General features: G+C 43.3%; 1 protein-coding gene across 1 annotated transcript in view; it reads left to right on the top strand.

The window, feature by feature from the left end:
* The first annotated feature begins 9,767 nt into the window (after positions 1-9,767).
* Positions 9,768-16,205, top strand: part of LOC141989761 (cytosolic phospholipase A2 beta-like) — a 98,949-nt gene continuing 92,511 nt past the window's right edge. The window contains exons 1-6 of the mRNA XM_074956683.1: positions 9,768-9,885; positions 11,165-11,318; positions 12,100-12,353; positions 13,208-13,264; positions 14,337-14,432; positions 15,783-15,859. Coding sequence (XP_074812784.1) covers positions 9,768-9,885; positions 11,165-11,318; positions 12,100-12,353; positions 13,208-13,264; positions 14,337-14,432; positions 15,783-15,859 — 756 coding nt within the window. The remainder of the gene's footprint in view (positions 9,886-11,164; positions 11,319-12,099; positions 12,354-13,207; positions 13,265-14,336; positions 14,433-15,782; positions 15,860-16,205) is intronic.

The following is a 16,205-nucleotide window of genomic DNA, read 5'->3' as shown; positions in this document are numbered from 1 at the left end:
CACTCACCTGGGATTGGGGAGACTCCTGTTCAAATCCTTTCTCCTACTCTGCCTGATGGGGGAATTGAGCCTGAGTCTCCCACATCCCAACCTTGCTCTCTAACCACTGGGATAGAAGTTATCGGGGGTGACACCATGTCCTCCTCCTGCCAGATTTTAAATTGGACCTGATTCTCAGCTCACCTGCTGGATCGCCAGGTATCTGGTTTTCAACTGGAATGCCCAGTCAAAAAGGGACCCTGGTGGCTCCAGTCAGCACTGCTGACTGGGCTATTAAAAGTCCAGTCAGCATCGCAGTGGGGCTAAGGCAGGTTCCCTGGTTGCCATGGCTCCACATGGCTCCCAGAAGTAGTGGCATATTCCCCCTTTATCTCCTATGCATAGGGGCAGCCAGGGGGCTCCATGCGCTGCCCCCGACCCAAGTGCCGGCTCTGCAGCTCACGTTGGCCAGGAACCGCAGCCAATGGGACCTGCGGGGGTGGTGCCTGCGGACGGGGCAGCACGCAGAGCCGCCTGGCCCCACCTCCACATAGGAGCTGGAGGGGGAACATGCCGCTGCTTCCTGGAGCCACCTGAGGTAAGCGCCACCCAGAGCCTGCACCCCTGGCCCCCCCCCCCCCACAACCCAAACACCCTGCTCCAGCCCTGATCCTCCTCCCACCCTCTGAACCCCTTGACCCCAGCCTGGAGGACCCTCCTACACCCCAAACCGTTCATCCTCAGCCCCACCCCAGAGCCTGCACCCCCAGCTGGAGTCCTCACATCCTCCCACACTCTGAACCCCTCATCCCCAGCCTGGAGCCCCCTGCTGCACACCTAATCCCTCATCCCCAGCCAGACGCTGCCCCCCGCCCCCAACTCTCTGCCCCAGCCCCTTCCCGCACTCTGAACTCCTCAGCCCCACACCTGAGCCCGCACCCCCAGCTGGAGTCCTCACCCCCCACACCCCAACTCCATGCCAGAGCCCCCTCCCACATCGTGAACTCCTCATTTCTGGCTCCACCCTGGAACCTGCACCCCCAGGCCAGAGCCCGTACCCCCTCCCACACCTAGAGTGACCAGATAGCAAGTGTGAAAAATCGGGACAGGAGGTGGGGAGTAATAGGCACCTATATAAGAAAAAGCCCCAAATATCAGGACTGTCCCTATAAAATCGGGACATCTGGTCACCGTGCCCACACCCCAACCCCCTGCCTCAGCCTGGAGCCCCCTCCCATACTCGGAACCCCTTGGATCCACCCCACAGCCCGGAGCCCCCTCCCACACCCCAACCCTGAGTCAGCCCAGTGAAAATGAGTGAGTGAGGGTGAGGAGAGCGAGCGACAGAGGGAGTGGGGATGGAGTGAGCGGGGGCAGGGCCTCAGAAAAGGGGTGGGGCAAGGCAAGGGTGTTCGGTTTTGTGTGAGTAGAAAGTTGGCAACCCTAATCCGGCCCCATAGACAAGATAGGCATTTGCCCCCCTCTTTCTTGGTGTGTAAATTGCTCTGGGGCTTAGGTGGAAGGTAGGAATCCAGGTGCCGACAGTAAGGCAGCTGTGTGCATGCCCAGAGGCAAAAACTTAGGTGCCTAAGTAACTTGTACCCTGAAAATGCAGGTGCTGAGTAAGTTTAGGTGCCTAAAAGGTTTGGTGGGAGTTTTGGGAATTGCAAAGGAGCTTAAAATTGGGACTTAGATACCTAAACCTTTGTGAATCTAGCCCTACGTCTCTATAATGTGGCCACAATATGTAGTGTACGTGCCTGGTTTCTTCAAATCTTCTTCATCAGAATGTTAGCACCCTCTTTCTTCTCAAGCCATTTCTCAGTGTTGTCAGTAAAAACATCCCTCACAGCACACATGTGCACGCTCTTGCTAACAACCTCTGCATGCAGAGGGGATAAAAATCAACGTTTGTGTTTGTTTTTTTAAATTTTTTTATTTAAATGGGATTTTTTTTTGATAAAATGCTTTTTGAGGAAAAAACCAATTTAAAAATAGTTTTAAGATACATTATAGCTCAAAGATATCTCATCATGGAGTAGGGATTATAAATTCTAATTCTATAGTATGAGACAATATATTCGTGTAATGTTTAAGAAAAGTTTTGTAAATGAGTTCCAATAGTTCATGGATTAGGGACCCAATTTTATGTGGTTCCAGGGGCTTCTGTATAGATTATTTAGGTTAATCTTTCTATCTACTCAATGGGACTCAGTGCTCAGTCTAGAAGATACCATCAGAGATGCTTAGTTTTGCAGTTCTCAAACTGTGGAGTTGTCTCTCCAGAGATAACATGCTTGTTAGCAAAAATGTTTTTAAATAAATAATATAGAGAGGTAAGAAATAACAGACCTCAATCCTATTGTCCCTCTGTAAATTCATATACAGAGAGTCAATCCCTTACCTCTCTCTAAAAGTGCAAAGTTTCAAAAAGTTCAAAGAATAGAAGATTGTTGGGGGTAGAATAGATCTGGACAATGAGAAGAAGTCTGGAGACAAATGTGAGAAGGGAGGGACAGGCAGTAGAAACAAAAGTGAAACTCTCTGAGCAGCATATTCCAGAAGTCTTGAGGTCTTCCTGAGTGTCGCCTTCATTGATTTGAGATTTACCATACCATTCTCTCACAGAAGGGAAAATCTATAATGGCAACAGGCCGTAAAAGAGACCCAGTTTGGGAATATTTTTTAATGAAGTTCCTCTACCTGAGGGTCAAACAGGCATGCGTGCAAACAGTGCAACAAAGAAATGCAAGGTCTGGTTGTCCGAATGAAACAACATCATGAGAAGTGTTCCTTCTCAGGAGGAAGCTGCGTTGAAGATGATGAAAGGAACATGTCTCAACATGCAGGATCTTCAGGTTGGTAAACTTTTTAATTTCATACTTCTTTCTTAAGGACTGCCTGTCTTCCTTCTGGACTATTCTTGAATTCTCATGTTTGAGCAAAAAATATAGTTGTTATTCTATGGTACTCTCATTTTAGATGCAGTTGTGATAAAAATAAATAGCTGAAATAGGCAGATCTTCCTTTTACAATTTCACCTTAAAAGTAGTACTAAGTGTCAGTGAATGCAATGAGTAATACTAAATGAGCAGTATGGTAATACTAATTAAATAACTGCATTGACTTATTTTGTTTAGGAGAATCCATCCTCAACATACAGGATTCAAAGACTATCCACCTTCAAGATCACCATCATTTTCTATAGCTTCAGAGTTATCTGCCAATGATAGTGTTTGTCACATCATATATGTCACATAGCCACAGTATATCACCTGTAGCAAAAGGAAAAAAAAATTCATCTTCCAGAAACAACCAGAGAAAAGTTTGTGGTAAGAACCAGCAGTTTGCAAAAAGAGGTAATTGATGAAAAAATTGCCCCGTTTGTTTATGCAACAAACTCTCCTTTCCGTATGATTGAGAACCCACACTTGGTTAACATGGTTCAGTCATTAAGACCAGGATACAGACCACCCAACAGAGCAGATGTCATGGGAAAATTGCTGAATAATGTTTATGAAAGAGAAATTAAGCAGTGTGCAAAAGGTCTAGAGGGTAAAATTGTTAACCTGAGTCTTGATGGGTGGAGCAATGTTCCTATCAATGATCCTGTTGTATGTGCTTGTGTGACAATAGAAGTAGGAATGTTTTCCTTACAGAAACAATTGATACATCAGGAAATGCGCACACAGCAGAATACTTACAAGAAGTAGCAGTAAAAACTATAACAAACTGTGAAAAAAAAATTCATATATCTAATACGCAGCTTGGTCACAGACAATGCTGCAAATGTATCCAAGATGAGAAGAATTTATTTAGAAGAGAGTGAAGAGAGTCCCAAGCTATCAACATACAGTTGCACTGCTCATTTGATGCATTTCCTAGCCAAAGACTTCAGTGTTCCAGAAATAAAACGTTGAAATTGCAAAATACTTCCGTAACAACCACTTTGGAGCAGCTCCTCCGAAAAAAGTGGGAGGAACCAAGCTAACGCTCCCACAAGACGTGTGATGGAACTCAGTAGTGGACTGTGTTGAGCACTAGATCAAGAACTGGCCTAATCTGATAACAGTTTGTGAACAAAATCGTGAAAAAATAAATGACACTGTCACAGCCAAAGTTCTCAACATTGAGCTTAAGAGAAATGTTGAACACATGCTGAGTACACTGAAGCCTATTTCTGTAGCCTTGAACACAATGCAGGGAAATAGCTGTTTTATTGCTGACACTATAGAAATTTGGAAGGAATGGAGTGAGATCTTAAAAAGAGAAATATGCAATGACACAGTTAAATTACAAGCATTAAAAAAATGAAAGGGACAAGCACTATCTCCCGCTCATTTTCTTGCAGATATTCTCAATACTCGGTACCAGAGTCAAACCTTAACTGTTGAAGAAGAGGAGTTGGCTATGACCTGGACATCCAGCAATCATCCCTCCATAATGCCAACTCTAATAAACTTCAGAGCTAAGGGTGAACCATTCAAGAAATATATGTTTGATGATGATGTTTTAAAGAAAGTCACACCAGTGAAGTGGTGGAAGTCACTTAAGCACTTGGATTCAGAGACTGTTGAAGTGATAATCTCACTTTTAACAACAGTAGCTTCTTCTGCCGGTGTAGAAAGAATATTTTCTTCCTTTGGACTAATTCATTCCAAACTGAGAAATTGTTTGGGACCTGAAAAATCAGGAAAGCTTGTTTTTCTTTCCCAGATTATGAACAAACAGGAAAATGAAGGTGACGACGACTGAGTTAGCTGCAGAAGCCAATATTTTAAGTTTCTCATGTGGACCTGGCTGACATAGTCGATTTAATTTGTTTTTTAAATATTTCATTTAACTATTTTAGTTTAAAAACAATTTTAACAAAAACAAACCTGATTTTAAAAAACTTGAATGTGTAACTAAATTCAAAAATTCATATGCTTGTTTTGTTAAAATATTATGTTTGCTGTTGAAGAAAAAAATCCAGAATACATAACGTTGTTTTAGTTAAATAAAACAATTTAAATGTCTGTCTGGTGATGTTCTCCTCCTAATACAGCATGGCAAGAAAATCCTCCAAATATTAATGATTAACCTGTTGAACTGGAGATAGTTCAACTCCCAATGACTTCATAAATATCTGCTTCAGTTACGTTTGGTAAATGAAATAACCAACCAATCATTCATTTTCTGATATAGCTGTAAAACTAATCTGAAAAGTTTTCAAAATAAATCACTTAAAATGTATAGTGTGTACCTTCTAAAAAACAAACCTACATCTATCACTGAGCTGTGAAGAATATGTATTAAGGTTATAACAAGCAACAAGAATGCACTTTTATGTAGAAATCCATGATTAAATCGAGTCTTCCTGACTAGTGATTTAAATCATGAGTTAAATCAATTTGATTTAAATCAAATCCACCCTGTCTGCATGCACTGCAGGACCTACCATGATGCTATCAGGCCTTCATTTTCCTGCTCATGAAAGCTGTCCTGACCAGCACAGAGCAGAGAGAAGGAGCAAGATCACATTAAATGTTAACCTTAACTCAGGTATTGAAACTTTGTCAGGCCAAAACTGATACCTGGTGAAATATTGCAAAGGCTTTTCTACACAGGGTATCACTCACGGAAGTTGAGTGCTCCACTGCTTTGCTCCTTCTCTTTGGACTTAAAACATCAAATGTGGGTAACACCTCAATTCTAGAATACTTAAAAAGACAGGTCTAGGCCTCAGTGGTTAACGGTGTTTGGGGGAAGGACTCCTGCAGTCTTCTAGGGTCACTCTGACTGACATTGCCAAAACGAAACCAACTTTACTTCTGAATGAGAGTATCTGCGTAGGGTATGTCTACACAGTAAAGAAAAACCCCATGGCTGGCCTGTGCCAGCCTAATCGGGCTTGCGGGGCTTGGGCTGCGGGGTTGTTTCATTGCTGTGTAGACTTCTGAGCTCAAGGATCCTCCCACCCAGCCCAGCCCAGAGCTCGGGCTCCAGCCTGAGCCTGGAACTCTACACAGCAATGAAACAACCCCACAGCCCAAGCCCATGTTGGCTGGCATGGGCCACCCATGGCTTTTTCTTTGCTGTGTAGCTATATCCAAAGAGAGTTAATGCACATAAGTTATAGTGCCTTAATTTCACACCTTTAGTGTCCCTCCATGTAGCCAAGCCCTTAATAAGGGAAGGGAAGGGAACAAAAGAAGTTAAGGGGGGGGGGGGAGCCTCTTAATTCCTTGAGTTTAAAATATTTTAACTAGTTTTCCATGACTCCCACACAAATGGGTGGGGCAGGGGGCATTCAGCTGCAAATACCATTAATGGTGAAGGAGCAATGTTAGCCACCCAATTGGTATCAGCATTGTCAAGCTATTAATAATAATAGTTCATTTAACATCTAAGTCAGCATTATAGTCTGTGTCCTCAGTGCTAAGAAAATGTGAGATTTTACTGTAGGATAACTAACATGCATTGAGAAAAGGAGTACTTGTGGCACCTTAGAGACTAACAAATTTATTTGAGCATAAGCTTTCGTGAGCTACAGCTTACGCCATTGTCTATGCTCTGGAAAAGCTACGCCCATATGTTTGGGGACGGCGTTTCCACCTGCAAACCGACCATGCTGCGCTACAGTGGCTTCATACCGCCACGGGAAATAACAAAAAACTTATTCGGTGGAGTTTAGCTCTCCAAGATTTTGATTTCGACATCCAACACATCTCAGGAGCTTCTAACAAAGTGGCTGATGTACTATCCCATGAAAGTTTCCCAGAATCAACTGGTTAAAATTGTCCTTGAGATGTGGAAAATATTGCTAGTCTTTATATACTTGGTAGTATATTTAGAGATACATGTGTCTTATTAACTCTGTTTTCTCCTAGCGCTCCAGGAAGAAATCACAGTCAGTGTTCTACCCTATCTGTGATTTGGGGGGCGTGTCATAAATATAAAGGGAAGGGTAAACCCCTTTAAAATCCCTCCTAGCCAGAGGAAAAATCCTCTCACCTGTAAAGGGTTAAGAAGTTAGGATAACCTCACTTGCACCTGACCAAAATGACCAATGAGGAGACAAGATACTTTCAAAGCTGCGGGGGGGACAAAGGTTCTCTCTGTCTGTGTGATGCTTTTGCCAGGAACAGAAAAGGAATGGAGTCTTAGAACTTAGTAAGTAATCTAGCTAGATATGCGTTAGATTCTGTTTTGTTTAAATGGCTGATAAAATAAGTTGTGCTGAATGGAATGTATATTCCTGTTTTTGTGTCTTTTTGTAACTTAAGGTTTGGCCTAGAGGGATTCTCTATGTTTTGAATCTGATTACCCTGTAAGGGATTTACCATCCTGATTTTACAGAGGTGATTCTTTTACTTTTTCTTCAATTAAAATTCTTCTTTTAAGAACGTGATTGCTTTTTCATTGTTCTTAAGATCCAAGGGTTTGGGTCTGTGGTCACCTATGCAAATTGGTGAGGATTTTTATCAAGCCTTCCCCAGGAAAGGGGGTGTAGGGTTTGGGAGGATTTTGGGGGGAAAGACGTTTCCAAGCGGGCTCTTTCCCTGTTATATATTTGTTAGACGATTGGTGGTGGCAGCAATAAAGTCCAAGGGCAAAAGGTAAAGTAGTTTGTACCTTGGGGAAGTTTTAATCTAAGCTGGTAAAAATAAGCTTAGGGGGTTTTTCATGCAGGTCCCCACATCTGTACCCTAGCGTTCAGAATGGGGAAGGAACCTTGACATGCATCCGATGAAGTGAGCTGTAGCTCACGAAAGCTTATGCTCAAATAAATTTGTTAGTCTCTAAGGTGCCACAAGTACTCCTTTTCTTTTTGCGAATACAGACTAACACGGCTGCTACTCTGAAACCTAACATGCATTAACTATCCCACTGTAAAAACATAGTGGGGACAAGGCACTTTAGTTTCACCAAAAGGCAAACTAGGTGAGGTCAGCACTATGCTCACCCGGCCAACAAATACAAAGTAGTAATAAGATCATGGTGTGCACGTCACAGGATGGGGAGTTACTTACAGAAATAAGGATTTTTAATAAGTTTTCAATTACAAAGCAAGGGGGGGATTCACATGTTACTGGAAAAGTCCAAAATGGTATTGAATGTTACAGGAATGTACAACCGTTTTAGGCATATGTGGATTCTTTGGGCAAGGTAACAGCAAAAGTATGAAGCTAGTGTGCCCTAAAGGCTCAGAAACAAAATGGCAAATTAAAAAAAAAACAATGTATTTGTTTATTATTAATTTAATTACTTTTGGATGCATAACTCATGATTTTTGATTTCTCGTGGTTCTTAAGCTATTTTGGGGTTGTGCACCTATATTTAATAAAAATTACAATAGAAATTTGCCTCTGAGAAAGATTTCATGCAAGATTGCCCTTAGAACCAGATTTTTGAAGGTCTTTAGGTGACTAGCAGGATTTTCAAAAGCATCCAGGAGCTTTCAACTTTTAAAAATCACGCCTGGAATGAATATTTAGGAACCAAGTTCTACGTACAAGTGGTGACGTGAAAAAGCACTAGGGTGCTTGATAGAGAGGAAAAATAACAATTGACAAAGGTAATCCCTGTTGGTGGATCAAATGAAACTGGAGAAGTTTTGACATTAACTAAGGAAATCAGTCAGCCTTGATGTCATATGATCCCAAAGAATACATTTGTGTAGAAGAAACTTCTCCCAAAAATGTAGGCGTAGAATTAAAAACTACTCTGGCAATATAACCAGGAAGCATTATAGTGGAAACACGATGAGCTGTCACTGCAGAGGCTATTAGCAAGCAACTATTAATATTTTCAATGATTATTTGCTATCAAAAATATAAGTTAAATAGCACAATAACCTCCCTCTTCACAGTGTTAACAGAGGTAAATGAAGGGCTAAGAGGCAGCAATAAAAACAACATTTGAAAAAGTAAATAAGTGAACCCACAGTCTGTGGTGGATTATAAGGACAAGGCTGTTCGGTTCAGACAAGCGGAACAGTAGCTCAGCTCAGCGAATGCCTGTGGGGCTTTATGCGGGTATAGGAACTGCTACGGGATTTCGTTTAAACACTAGTACAACCACAGCAAAGAGTCCTGGGGCACCTTATAGACTAACGGACGTATTGGAGCATAAGCTTTCCTGGGTGAATGCCCACTTCGTCAGATGCATGCATCTGACAAAGGGGGTATTCACCCACAAAAGCTTATGCGCTAATCCGTCTGTTAGTCTATAAGGTGCCCCAGGACTCTTTGCCGCTTTTACAGATCCAGAGTACCAGGGCCGGCTACCCCTCTGACACTAGTACAATCACGTGTGACAATTCTAATTTTCAAGGGTGAGGCCGCATGTAAAACACATCACGCAGACCGATCTCCTTTAGCAGCTCAATCCAAAGCAAGAGGCTGCACCTCGCCGTTAACAACCCCACCCTGGGAACCTGGTGCTGAGATGCGCCCTACTTTTGCAGCCAGGGCAGAAGGCTTACCCCAGCTGGGGTAACTTTATCCCCTTTGCCCCTGCCTGGCAGCCCATCCCCAAACCCGGCACCCGCCCCTTGGCCCCGGCCCTTCCCCGGCCTCCAGCTGTTTGACCCGCGCGCGCGCTCACTTGGCCCTGCGCAGACTCCGCCCCGACCTGCCCCCTTGAGCACGTGGAATCCCAAGTAAGGGCAGAGCGAGGGCAGCGGCTTCAGCAGATGTTACTGGGCATGCTCATTAGCCGCCTAGCGGCACGTTGCGTCGAGGTGCGTGACTACGTCAGGGGTGACGTCAGTCTGGCCGGCTGGCGGCCGTGGCTGCCTAGGGATGGCGGGTGCGGGTGCGGGTGCGGGTGCGGGTGGGGAAGAGGAGGTGCCGGCGCTGCGGGCGGTGCGGAGGTGCCTGGCGGCATTCCCGGCGGAGGCCAGGGGTGAGCGCGAGCGAGGTGGGCCCTGATTGGCTGCCACCGGCCTGAGAGCGGGGGGGCTGGGAGCTCCCTGGTGGCGCGATCCCGGGGTCCCTGCGCAGGGGGAGGGGCGTGTCCGCGCCTCGCCTCGCCTCGGGGGCTTGAGAGGGACGGGCTCTGTGGCGCCCGCAAGGCGAGGGAAGGGGAGCCGCCCCGCCCAGCGCGGGGAAGGGGTTTGAGTCCCAGCGCGTGGCAGCTGTGGGGTTTGTCTGTTCCCCTCCCTTCACGCCAGTGCCCAGCAGACACGCTGGAGAAAGACCGTTAGTGAAGAACTCGGGGACCGTTGCGGTCCCTTCTAACCCCCTGGCTCTGTGAGGCTATGGACAGCCCTTGGCCCGGTAGCGAGGGTGGGAGAGCCAGTAATAAACCTCCCCGAGCCCCGCCCCCCGAGTCTTGCAGCAAAATCAGGGAAGGCCAGACTGTACATTCCTGATGCCACCAAAGGTACAAACTTAGCAAAGAAGGACGTGCGGAGAACCGCTTTGGGCCTTTGTCGTACTTTGTGGAGAAACAAAGCAGTGCACAAATCCAACGGTTAAAAGAATCCGTTGCTGGTTACTGATAAAGATCCAATGGCCCCATGTGGGAAACTTTGAAAAACATTGTGTTTAGAGATGGTTCTCCTATGTTCTGCCTTTGGTTTAGTGTAATCTCTAAAATAAAAAAAAAAAAACACTAAAGATTTGTTTGCCAGCAGAGCATGTATTATATATTTATTTGTGTAGACATTAATGATTTTTAGGCACCCAGTTTGCAAAATGGCCTTAAAGTCAGGTCTCTAAATTACATGTAGGAACCTAAATGAAAGTCATCTGATGAGAGGTGCTGAATGTTTCAGAAGGTGAGGCTATCTCTAGGCATCTTTGTTGCATGAGCCTCACTATTGGTGCTGTTTCCTTCTTTTAATCTTTTGTCTGTATGAAGTATTATCACGTGGGAGATGAATCACAGCAACCAATAGGCTGAAACAAGTTGTGGCCAGTTGTGTGGCTTTGCATGTGCTGAGTCTGACAGTGAAGACCACCTCATCAATATGTAGGGTTTTGACCCCTGGAGACTACAGGTTCCAGCATAGAGCATGACCAGTTCTAAGCTGGAGCACTGAATGTAGGGATGTGTAGTCTCCATGGTCCTGTCTACACTGGAGAAACTTTCTAACTTGTTTTAAAATGGATTAGTACAGTGTAGAGATGGTTTAAAGTGGCTTGAACTGCTTTCAAGACTTCTGTAAGATTGATTTTTTTCTTTGTCTGGGCAGAGTTGGGACTGACGGAATCTGTGCCATACCTAGATAGCCTTCTGTCTCCGCTGGAATTTTATCGGGAATGGGTGTGTCCAAACAAACCATGTATAATTCAGAATGCCTTCGGTCACTGGCCAGCTCTGAAGAAGTGGACGTTAACTTATCTCAGGTAGGAATCCACTTTGAAGCTAGGCAGTAGCTCAGCTGAACATTACAAACCATCAGAAGAGAGCTTCTTGTTCGGTTTTTTAAATTATTGATAAGACTGGCTCAAATGAACCTGGAATCCTATGTGAAGACTTCTGTTGGGCATCCCAGCTGCAGCACCCAAAATTCAGAAGTTACTTTCTTCCCCCAACTACTGTACTGTACTTAGTTCCATTAAAGGATATGGGAGATTTGGTTTTGTGTGCCAGAACTTGTGTGTGGGGAGAGAGAGAGATAGGGAAATAGTATTTCCGAGCTTCTTGTTAAACAGGAGGAACGTGCAGAGTGCCCCAGTCAGGGCTGCAATAGATAGTGATGTCTTGGTTCCCCAGCAGAATCAGATTTTCACTAAAGCACTCATTCAGCACAAAGCAGTCAGTGCTGCACACCTTGTGAACTGTGGTGCATGAGCAGAAACGTGCTGGCATTTCATCCTATTCTGATTGGGGTGGGTTTTCTGTGGCTGTAGGTTTGGCAGCATTGCCTCAATTGGCCCTGGTGGCATTAGTTATGATTATTAAAAAAAACCCAAAACCTAAGCACCTCTTGTTTTTAAAAAACAAAAAGCAAACTAACAAAAAACCCAGGTGTGGACATGAAATAATTCAGTAATTGAAACTTCTGTGTCCAAGAGAGAGGATTTCTCAGTACATCCACACAGCAAATTGTGATTTTAAAAAATTGTCTAAAGTACATGTTTGTAGATTCCTCAATTGGCTCTGAACCTCAGATATATTTTGCAGGAAGGTAGCAGGCTCCAAGATGGTGAGTGTGGCAGTGACGCCAAATGGTTATGCTGATGCTGTTTATCAGGACCGGTTTGTCATGCCAGAGGAGCGGCACATGCTTTTCAGCAACTTCTTGGACATTGTGGAGAAGAAAGTGATCTCTCCAAGTGTGTTCTATGTGCAGAAGCAGTGTTCAAACCTGACTGAGGAGTTCCCTGAACTTTTAGGTGATGTGGAGCCTGAGGTACCGTGGATGAGTGAGGCACTCGGTAAACACCCCCTGCAATCAGTGAATACTTTATATAGCACTTTAAACTTCTGTGATGTTTACATGCCAAATATTTTTGTTATCTTTCTAATTGGCACAGGTTAGTATGGCTTTGTCAACTCAGGAAGGAGAGGGGTCGTAAAATAGCTTAACCTTGCCCTGTGGATTGGAGGACTCCAAAATGCTTGCTTGCTTAGCAGGTTCATAGAGTGTGAAACTGTGCTATTGTATTAATATACATAATTTTCATCCACAAGTGGCAAAAAGGTTGGCGGCTTCCTGGGGCCCTGTCTACACTGTTATTCAGGGTGTTGCTACCACCTGTGGAACTAAAGTGATAGCAAAAGTGGAATTTTTTTTTTAAAGCCTATTATAGACAATACTCTAGAATGCTGCTTTAATATTGCCTTTCTGCCCCTTGTGCGGTTGAAGGTGCTTGCTTATGGTAGTAAAGGATTATTCGTTACAGTCGACTCTCCTGCTAGAGCATAATTCATTCCTTTTAATGTGGTTCTCCTGATCCCTTTGGGGTTTTGGTACATGAAGTGCTGTTTTGTGATTTGAGCTATGTATTGGGGAACCAGGTCTCCAGAAAATGTGAGCTGAAGGTCAAAAGCACAGCCTTGGGGATGAATAATGCTCCATCAGTTAGTATGGTGGGTCTCTGCGACAGCCTTCAATCTAGAAGGAGCTCCTAATTATTAGCTATTAGAGATCAAGGCTGACATATTTACTGAGGTGGGTGGAGAATATAAACAAACTGAGTTGGCGGAAAAATCTTCATCTGCAGCTCTTTAAACATAACATTCAAATTAATTTTCTGTTAAAAATCACTTCCTCTTCCTCCCCTTGCAGGAAAGAAGCCCGATGCTGTGAATTTCTGGCTTGGCGAGTCTGCTGCTGTGACATCCTGTGCGTAGCATATAATGCTGTCAGGTCTTGTATGTGCCCTCAGCTCAGATTTTGACATACTTGTTTTGAGGGGTAAGGTGGGTAGGTCTCTTTGTGGAATCCTAATGGATAGGTTATACGTTAACTGTCGTCTTCATATGTAATGATCTTTCTTCCTACCCACCTTGTCCCAGCACTTGGCTGCTGTATCTGTATGTGCATCTGGCTTATTGTTTCAGGTGGAATACTGAAAGTTTCTGTCCTATAAATCTTGCACCTGGGTATAAAGTAAAGCAATCAAATTTCAGTCTCATGCTTCATAACTCAGGCTAATTGCTGTAAAGGTCAGGTAGGATTCTCCCTTCCCTAGTAGAACTTTGCACAATTAATAACATTATGGGTATTTTCCTCCTCTTCTGAAGTTTATTAGCAACTCCCATACAGTACGTTGAATATTGGACTTGCTAGATCACTGGTCTGAGGTGGTATGGCGGCTCCTGTTTTTCTCTTTTTTTTGTCCTAGCCATCTCCTTTCTGCGAGATTTTGAGTTTAGAGCAGAGCAGAAATGGATGGTTTAGTGGTGTAGTCATCAAATTTGAAATACATTTACTCTCTGGAATCACAGTTTCAGTTCCTGGAATTGTTGACTCAGCCCTGTATTCTTCTGAGGTAGATTGAGTACCTTGCAATTTGCTCTGTGGGGCGGTATTTTGGATGAGACTTTTAAAAAATGAGGTAATGTCTGCTCTCCTTGGACACTGCAGATCTCGGGACATGTTCATAAGCGGAGACACTAGCCAAAATTCCTGCCTGCCCTCAAACTGTTGATCAATGTGTTTCTGTGCAGGTTGCTTGCCAGGTTCCACCCCAGAAGTGACTGTTTTTCTGTATTGCTCTCTGTATGTTGCTGGTGAAGTAGTTTGGAATCCTTTTGGATGAAAAGTGCTGCGTACATATGAACTATTATTTCATTATTATTTCTTTCTCCTCTGGCCACAAGAGGAAGAAGCTGCCTACCACTGCCAATAAGAGCTGTCACTTTCAGTTTGCTACAATTTGTGATGTGGTGCTTTTCTTCTTTCTCAATTTTAGTACATAAAGATCACTACGAGAACTTGTACTGTGTGATTTCCGGCGAGAAACATTTTCTACTGCATCCACCAAGTGACCGCCCCTTCATCCCCTATGGTACATGCTTGAGAATGTGTATAAATGTGTAAAGAGAAGTGTCCAAATTAATGAAAGGTAGAGACAGGAATAACGTTCTGATAACATTTTCAGTGTTACATTTTGCAATGTGAATAGAAATCTATTACCAAATACTTACTATGTGGAGTAGTAGAGATCTCTATTCTTGGGGCTGGATCCTGAGCTGGTATAAATTATTGACTTCAGTGGAGTTACTCTGATTTATACTAGCTGAGGATCTGGCACCTGGATCTGTGCTCTAAGTGTCGGACTGGCTGGAATTCCTCCAGCTTTAGAATTATTAAAATATCTCCTCTGTGGTGAAGCTTCCAGGATCCTCATGTGCAGTAGTTCTTGATTCCTTCTGCTGATTCTCTTTCTTTCTGGAAAAAAGCAGGGAAATTAAATACAAATATGTACATTAATGAAAAATTAAAGTTACAAATGTAAATGCTGAAATCTAACAAAGAACACAATAAGGTTCTTATACTAACATTAGCTTGACCAGAATACCCATAGCTTTTATTTCCTATTTCTATGTTACTTTTACAAGTATACATTTAACATAAATATTAATGTGCACAACATATGGTATATAAGATGGGCTATGTGAACCTGTTCACAAGAACCTTAATTTTTTTTACTCCCTGACTTTTGAGCTTTTAGATTTGTAACTCTAATGAAGGACTAATACCAGTTTGTGTGTGTTATTTTTATATATTATCATAATATCTAAAGATCAGCAAAAGTGCAATCATCATTGGACTGCAGAATCAGAAAACCACATGTGCAGAAGCAATGAAAGAAGAGAAGCCCAGGTTTTCTGAAATGGCTGATAAGCCAAATAAGATAAAACCAGAAGTGAAAGATTAGCCACAGGTCATTAAGAACTCCAATGAAAGCTCTCTTGGTAGAATGACCAAAGCAGAAAGGACAGAGAATAGGATACTGGGTAAGATAGGGGAGAAGTTGTGACTTGGAAAAGGGAAGTGGGATGGTAATTGGAACAAAGTAGGATCAAGAGAAGGTAGGCATATGTGTGTTGAGGAAAAGGAAAAAATAATTCATTTGAAGGAAGAGAGGACAGAGCCCTAGAAAAGGGAGGCATTGGAGAACATTGTGATAGAGGAGTGCAGAGCTGGTAATAGGGAGGACAGAAATTGAAGGACATGTGTCACGGAATGAACAAAGGGAAGAAGGAAGCAGAGGGAAGAAAACTGGAAATGGTGGTTGTGTGGTGGTATCTTAATCTTTGAGTCCATCTTGAAAGTGTCATGTACTATGTCACTAGGACTCTATTTATTATTGAGATTAATGCCATTTAACCTTTTCCATGCTCTACATTTTCAGAGCTCTACCTACCTGCGACGTATTGCATATCAGAAGATGGTTCATTTCAGGTTGTGGATGAAAAGGCTGCAGACAAGGTACTTATGACATCTTTGTATTAAAAGAACACCATCAACTTGTCAAGCTGTCAATTTAAAAAAAAATTAGTCAAAAGTAGTTTCAGGTATTCCACTGTGCCCTGTGACCCCTTGCAAGTTTCTGTGGTTATTATTTGAGTATGTCCTGTTTCTAAGATGACTCTCTAACTGCAAACTGGGAACCATTGAAATCAATAGCTGTTAAAGGAATAGCCTTTCAAAATAATGTCTTCTGTGCGCTGAACACAAACAGGTCCATTAAAAGTCTTTTTAAATAATACCAGATAAAGGAATTTAGCTCATCAAGGGTGAATTTCACTGCTGTGCATACATTGTGTTGGCCCTC

Source organism: Natator depressus, chromosome 6, assembly GCF_965152275.1.
Source record: "Natator depressus isolate rNatDep1 chromosome 6, rNatDep2.hap1, whole genome shotgun sequence".
Lineage (NCBI taxonomy): Eukaryota > Metazoa > Chordata > Testudines > Cheloniidae > Natator > Natator depressus.
The sequence above is the reverse complement of the archived record's forward strand: the minus strand, read 5'-3'. Positions and strand labels throughout refer to the sequence as shown.